Raw genomic sequence first — 7,148 nt, forward strand, 5'->3', positions numbered from 1 at the left:
TCTGCTGTTTGAGGAAGATTCTGTGTCCCTCAGAGGAGCTGTTCACAGCAGGGGCAGCACTCAGTCCACCTAAGGAAACATGTGCCCTTGAGAACCAGCAGGACAGGAGGTGAGCACAGGTTGGGGGCAAAAGGGAACTGGGGGTGCAGCCTCAGGTCCCAGGAGAATGGAAGAGCCATCCAGGGACAGTCAGGATCAAGGGAGAAACAGAAACCAGCTGAGCTGCAGGTGCTCTGCAGGGAGCATTCCAGGACTGCTGGCTGCCAGGCCCCTGCCCTCCAGCTCTCAGCAGACTTGAGCCCAGGCCTGCTGGGCCTGAGTCTGTGCCTGTGTCCCCATCACTCAGGGGATAAATTGTTGTCACTCTGCCACCCTCCTGGTGGTGGTGGCACCCTGGGTGCTCCTCTGGCTGTGCCGAGCCTCCCACAACAGGACCCCGAGGGCCAGCAGCAGCAGGGCAGCCACGCCCATCCGGATCAGGTTCTTCACCCTGTGGTCCTGGGGCTGAGGGGCTGCCACTGTGGACACAGCAGTGTGGTCTTCAAGGGGAGATACTGGAATTGTGGACACAGAGGACAGGGGGTCAGGGGAGGTCAGTGTCATCCAGGCCCTGATATCACCCAGGTTCCACTTCCCTTGACAGGATGGAACCCTTTGACCAGCCCCAACCCTCCTCACTGTTCCTAGAGCTGGGCTTGCTCTGTTTCAGCTTGCTCTGTGTGGGCTTGCTCTGTGTGGGCAGAGTCAAGGAGAGATGGTGCCTGGAAGGTGACACAGTGGAGAAGGCCCTGGAGTCTCAGCAGCAGGCCCTGCATTGGGTCCCTGGCAGTGCACAGACCAGTGGGCTGAGCTGGCTCTTTCTCTCTTTCCTGTTTCTCTCATTAATAATAAATTCTACTTCTGGGAGGTATGACCAAGTAATAACTGTCATTGAACTGTCTCTCTTCCCAAAATATCAAATAAATACAAGGAGAGACCCAACTGAAGTCATAATCTATAGCTGAGGGTTCTGTGGCCTCAGGTGGGAGTTCGAATGTGGGTGGGACAAAAAGGGGTGCAGGTAGAGGAAGAGCAAAGTCGGGTCAGAGCTCTGGGCACCACAGCACTGAGCTGTGACATTTTGGCAATCTCTGTTTAAGTGCAGCAATAATTAAGGTAATTTGGAGAGCCAGGAGAAAATAGAAAAGGGCTTAAACTTCTCGACCTTAAAGGCTGTATTGAGCTTTCTGAACTTAATGCAAGGACACAACATAGACCAGAGCACTTGTGACCACAGGCAGTGCAAAATACACCCCCATCCCACCTGCCAAGGATCATACAAACAAAAGAAACCTAGAGATCACAAGAGCACCACTGCTGGCCAGCAATAACCAGTACAGAGTAGCAGCTGCTGCATCTCTCCACTGTCCCTGTGTTGGTATGCTTCTAAAAACCCCTTCTGTTTCATTAGTTTAATCTTCCCTGCTTAACACTATTCTATTTACATAACCACTTCATTCTATTTACATAACCTCTGTTAACAAGCACCACCTTCCCTCCAGGGCATTGGTGGTTTAGTGGTAGAATTCTCACCTGCTCCGCCTCCTCTCCTTGTCATACCCTGATTTTCACCAGTCACTTTTCTCTCCACCCTCTCTGAATCTCATCCTGTTCCCACCCTACTGGGCTAGTATATTTATAAGGACAAGATTGTAGTTTTAGTTTAGGTTAGCTTGGTATAGATTGCGCTGCATCCTGCATGAATAAAGAGATACTGCGTACAGCCCAGCCATGAGTCCCGGGTCGTCTGTCTCCCATCAATGAAGCTCAGCCCGACATCCCTGGTCAGAAACAAGTCAATTCAGGCCAGTGTGAATAGTGGATTGAATGGCACTGAGACAGGGACCTCATCACACACCATATCCCATGGTTAAATCAAGAAGAAACATTGCAGAAATTAACCAGGACAAAAGTCCAGACAGAATCTTCCTAAGTGTTTTGAGTACAGGACCCAAACACTAATTGACCGATTAGTCACAGGAGTGAGAAAAGAGTTTGAAAATAGCATCATCAGAAATGAGGAAACAGCACATGAGACTCTGAAAGAAAACACTATCTGGAGGTAATTGGAGAGTTGGAAGCTGAAATAGCTGAGCTAAGATCACAGCTAGCTGAACAAGCTAAGACAGTATCATAACAGGGTAACAAAATAACTGAGCTACAGAAAACAACAAAGGGGAGAGAGAAGAGAATAAGTGAGACAGGAAATAGAATTAGCAAGACTGAGGATGAATTAGAGAAAACTAAGAAAGGAAGAAATCTCAAAAAGAGATTGAGAGTTACTTAAAACTACAACAGAGACCTATGGGATGACTTCAGATGAAATAATATGCACATTATTGGCTGTCCAGAGGAAGAAAGAGAGGGAGGGGAAGAAAGCATTCTTCAGGACATAATAGCTGAGAACTTCTGTAGTCTAGACAACATCAAAGACGTAAAGGTTCAAGAAGCTCAGAGAGTCCCAGACGGAATAAACCCAGACTTAAAGACAACAAGATACCCAAAACACCAAGACACATCATATTTAGAATGGAAAGAAATAAGGATAAAAAAGAATCTGAAGGCTGCAAGAGAAAATTAGAGTCACTTATAGAGGAAAACCCATAAGATTAGCAGCAGACTTCTCCACACAGACACTACAGGCCAGAAGAGAATGGCAGCATACCTATCGAGTGCTCAATGAGAGAGGCTTTCAACCAAGACTACTGTATCCTGCTAGACTGTCATTCAGACTAGATGGAGGCATAAAAACCTTTTCAGACACGCAAAAGCTGGAAGAATCAACTATCACCAAGCCTACCCTGCAAGAAGTTCTGATATTTCTCCTATAACCAATCAGATCCCAGTGGTCCGGGAGATGGTGCAATGGATAAAGCACTGGCTTCTCAACCATGAGTTTCTGAATTCAATCCCCAGCAGCACATGTACCAGAGTGATGCCTCGTTTTTCTCTTCCTGCCTATCTTTGTCATAAATAAATAAATTCTTAAAGAAAAGATCAATAAAGTTTGAAAAAAACCAGACCACAAATATACCATAAATCAGGACACTCTAAAATTTTGGAATAATTTTATGGAATTGATGGAAATAAATATAATGGAATGGCATTAAAGTATCTTCATTCTATAATATCAATTAATGTCAATGGCCTGAATTCACCTATTTTAAATAAGGCTTTTTATTATTTATTTTCCCTTTGGTTGCCCTTGTTGTTTCTATTATTGTTGTAGTTATTATTGTTGTTGTTGATGTCGTCACTGTTGGATAGGACAAAGAGAAATGGAGAGGGGAGGGGAAGACAGAGAGGGGGAGAGAAAGGGAAACACCTGCAGACCTGCTTCACCGCCTGTGAAGCGACTCACCTGCAGGTGGAGAGCTGGGTGTTCAAATCAGGATTCTTATTCTGGTCTTTGCGGTTTGCACCACCTTCGCTTAACCCACTGTGCTACCAGCCCAGCCTCTGTATTCACCTATTAAAAGGCATAGATTAGGAAGATGAATCAGAAAACACAACCCAATCTTATGTACTCTGTAGGAATGTAACGTAACTCAACAAGACAAACACAGACTCAACGTGAAAGGATGGAAAACTACCATACAAGAGAGTGGACCACAAAAAAGGAGCAGGAACAAGTATTCTGAATCTGAAATGATAGGCCTTAAAGCAAGTACACATTTAGAACATAGGGGTGGACAACTACTTAAGGCTCAGAGGGTCAATCAATCAAGATGTCTTAATGATTATTAACATGCAGAGCACCCAAGGAGAGGCCATATAAATACATCAAACATCTACTGAAAGGGCTACAACAATAAATTAACAGCAACACAGTAATAGTGTGGGATTTCGACACCCTTGGATATTAGACAAGAAACTATCAAATACTTAGAGGAAAATATTGCATAACTCTTTACCATCTAAATTTTAAAGGCACCCTCAATGACATAAATCCAATTAAAAAATGAAATAAAAAAGTTGAACCATAAACACAAAGCAGACTTGGACTGGGTCTGGTGTATTGCACCAAAGTAAAGGACTCTAGGGTAGGCGGTTAGGCAGAACTTGAAAAACAAGCTCAGAGAGGAAAACTCTAAGCAGAACTTGGACTGGAGTTGGTGTATTGCACCAAAGTAAGATTCTGGGGTGGGGGAGGTTTCAGGTCCTGGAACGTGATGGCAGAGGAGGACCTATGGAGGTGGTATTACTGTGTAGCAATGTTAAGAATATACAAACGATTGTATGTTCCTGTGTAAACTATTAATCCCCCAATAAAGAAATTTAAAAAACAAACAAAGAAACAAACAAGCAAACAAAAAATCCTGGGGTGTGGAAAGACAGCATAATTCTTCTGCAAAAAACTTTCATGCTTGAGGTTCTGAGGTCCCAGGCTTAATCCCCAGCACCACCATCAACCAAACTTAGAAAAATAAAATCCTTCTCAACTTTAGTATTAGAGAGACACAGATGAGGAGTTCTTGGTCCTGTCGTCTGTCCCTTGGGCAGGCTCTATAATGCCCTGCTTCTCTCAACACAGCTATACCTGAGTGACCCTTCCTCTGCTGTGAGGGTTCAGTTCCACTGGACTCTCTCAAACTTCTCTTTTGCATTTAGACTTTGCCTCTGTGTCACTTCCACAGCAGCCCCTCCTTCACCAAGAGCTGCAAACATCTCTCTCCCGCCTGAGTTGTGAGCTCACTGGGACATCACCTGGCCTCAGCTTCCTGTGGGGACTCTGTGGGTCTCTGTGAAGGTTAGCTGTGAGCACTGCTCTGTGAGGTCACTCTTGGGGGCCACAGCCCAGCTGACTCCTGAGCACCAGGAGTCTGTCAGGAGCCCACGAGACCAAGAGGAGGCAGAGAGCATGACAGGGTCAGCTGGCCTGGGTGCTAGGGAAGGCCAGGGTCCCCTCCCAGGACAGATCAAATCTGTCAGAGCCCAGAGCAGATCCACAGAGGAAGGTCAGCATCTGTCCAGGGGCCAAACAGGGCCCTACAGGCTCAGGAGGGAGGGCTTACCAGATGCCCCTCAGTGACCAGTGGGCACTCAGGGCAGCCCACACTCTCTTTCCCTGACCCAGGCATTGTGCCACACTCTGTGTCTCTCACTGGGGTATCTGAATTCTCCTCTCCCAGCCTCCCTCCTGGGGCTCCCCTGACACCAATACCCCAATAAATTTTTGGGAACCTCAGACTATGAATGGGGCAGGAGGGGACCCTCACCTGAGACCAGGAGCTCCAGGGGCTCACTGGGGGGTGACCACACCTGGGGTCTGTCACTGTAATAGCCATGGCATCTGAAGGTCCCCCTGCGGTTGGGGGTCACAGGGTCCACACGGAACAGGGCCTGGACCTGCCCACTGGGGTGTGGCTGTGTGTCCAGGGTCCAGGGGGACGTGTCTTCTCCTTGCTGAGTCAGAACCATCCTGTCAAATCTCTGTCCTGAGGCACACTGGAGGGTCACGGTCCCTCCTGGGGTCACCACAGGGCTCGGCAGAGCTGACAGGGAGGGTTTCCTGTAGGATCCTAGGAGAGGAGGTGGCAGCATTGGAAATGGGGTTCCCGCTACTCCCCAGGACTGGTGTGATGGGGACCCCTACAGGGCAGACCCCCTTCCTGGGGAAGAGCCTGAGCTGGGGTTCCTGAGTGAGTCTCTCCTGAAACCACCACCAGCTCCAGGGGGTCACTGAGCTCTGACCAGTCAGAGGAGATGAGATAGAGACATCTGTATATCCCTGCTTGTTGCTCTGCCAAGTAGGTGACAGAGAACTTGGCCTTGTGACTGGGTGTCCACGTGATCTCTATGTCCCAGGGTGCTGGGCTTTGCTCTTTATTCAGATGGAACTCCTGGGCCCCCAGAGTCCCCTGACACCAGAGAGTCACAGGGCTCCCCCAGGGGACCACAGGGCCTGGCTCAGCCCAGAGGGTGGGTTTGGGGAGGGTTCCTGGAAGGAAATCAGAGGTGGGGTCACAGTACAGTTCCACCCCCAGGCCCCAGCTCTCAGGCCACCGCCCTCCCCGATATACCGCCACTAGATGTGGGCCCACTAGAGGCCTCCCAGGGCCTCTAGTCCCCAGTCCCCAATGAGGGCCCTGGGAGCCTGGGGACAGACTCACCTGCCTGAACACAGGTCCTGGGGCCCACACTCAGCCCTGGAAGAGAGTCCCTGTGAGAGGGGTGTCCTGAGTCCTGAGCACAAGTCTCTCCCCCCACAACCCCTGAGTCCTGGGGCCCTGACCCAGAAGGCCTAGATGTGGGGTCTCTTCCAGACTGGGGTGTCCCCCCTGGTCATCTCACCCAGGCAGAGCAGGGCTGTGAGGGTGGGGGTCATGGTGTGTCCTCCTCTGGGCCCAGTGGCCCCTCTGAGAGCAGCAGAATTGACAGACACACAGTGTGTTCTCTCAGGGCTGGGCCTCCCTGTCACAAGGTTGTCATGTCAGTACCCCCACAGAAAGGGGGAACAGCCCCCCACAGGAGGCTCAGTCTCATTTACTAAGAGAGCAGCCAGCCCAGTGCCTTCCTGAGGGGACCTTGATGAGCAGGGACCAGACCATGTTGTATCAGGACTCATCCACAGGGTCCATTCTCGTAAGATGATCCCACACACTCTGGACTCATGGGCAGTGCTAGGTGTGAGGGGACTCAGGGCTGTTGCCTGTAGGCTCAGATCTGCAGACTTGATTCCCAGGTCACTGTGCTGTCAGCTTGGGTCCCTGTGGTCTGGGCACCCAGGGGAACCAGGCAGAGAGGGAAGGAAGCAGAGCCCAGAGTGTGGGCTTTCTCCCTACCACGCCCGCATGGACTTCTCTGTTTTGGACAGCAGTATCCTCCTCCCTCTATGAGCATCCTGGGCCATACTACCCCTCAGGCCCTGTCTCCTTGCAGAGCTTCCTTATGTCATGTGGGAGGTAAGAACCGGTTTAATCCAGATCTCCCACAGCCCATGTTTCCCGATGCCAACAGCCTCACTGCTCTGTGTTCTCAGTGACAGTTCCCAGGACTTGGGACCCAAATGATCTTCCAGAAACGTCTGAACATGAGGCTTTGGCAACCACCCTCAGGGCTCAATGCAGGACTGTCCTGTGGTGGGGTCCTGGGGGACTCCGGGGTCA

The 7,148-nt window shown here is 49.8% G+C and overlaps 1 protein-coding gene across 1 annotated transcript; it reads right to left on the minus strand.

Moving 5' to 3' along the window:
* Positions 1 to 360: 360 nt before the first annotated feature.
* Positions 361 to 6,367, minus strand: LOC103128203 (leukocyte immunoglobulin-like receptor subfamily A member 5). The gene is made up of 5 exons (XM_060186505.1): positions 6,334 to 6,367; positions 6,153 to 6,188; positions 5,699 to 5,980; positions 5,259 to 5,564; positions 361 to 512 (listed from the first exon to the last, which is right to left on the minus strand). The coding sequence occupies exons 1-5, from the start codon at positions 6,365 to 6,367 to the stop codon at positions 361 to 363; spliced, it is 810 nt and encodes a 269-aa protein (XP_060042488.1).
* Positions 6,368 to 7,148: the final 781 nt, after the last annotated feature.

Source organism: Erinaceus europaeus, chromosome 2 (genome assembly GCF_950295315.1).
Source record: "Erinaceus europaeus chromosome 2, mEriEur2.1, whole genome shotgun sequence".
Classification (NCBI taxonomy): domain Eukaryota; kingdom Metazoa; phylum Chordata; class Mammalia; order Eulipotyphla; family Erinaceidae; genus Erinaceus; species Erinaceus europaeus.

Coding starts and splice junctions, on each gene's coding strand:
- LOC103128203 (XM_060186505.1), bottom strand. CDS start 6,367: ATGACCCCCACCCTCACAGCCCTGCTCTGCCTGG. Junction 6,189..6,333: donor CACAGCCCTGCTCTGCCTGG/GTGAGATGACCA, acceptor ACTCTCTTCCAG/GGCTGAGTGTGGGCCCCAGG. Junction 513..5,258: donor CCTGGAGCTCCTGGTCTCAG/GTGAGGGTCCCC, acceptor CCACAGTGGCAG/CCCCTCAGCCCCAGGACCAC.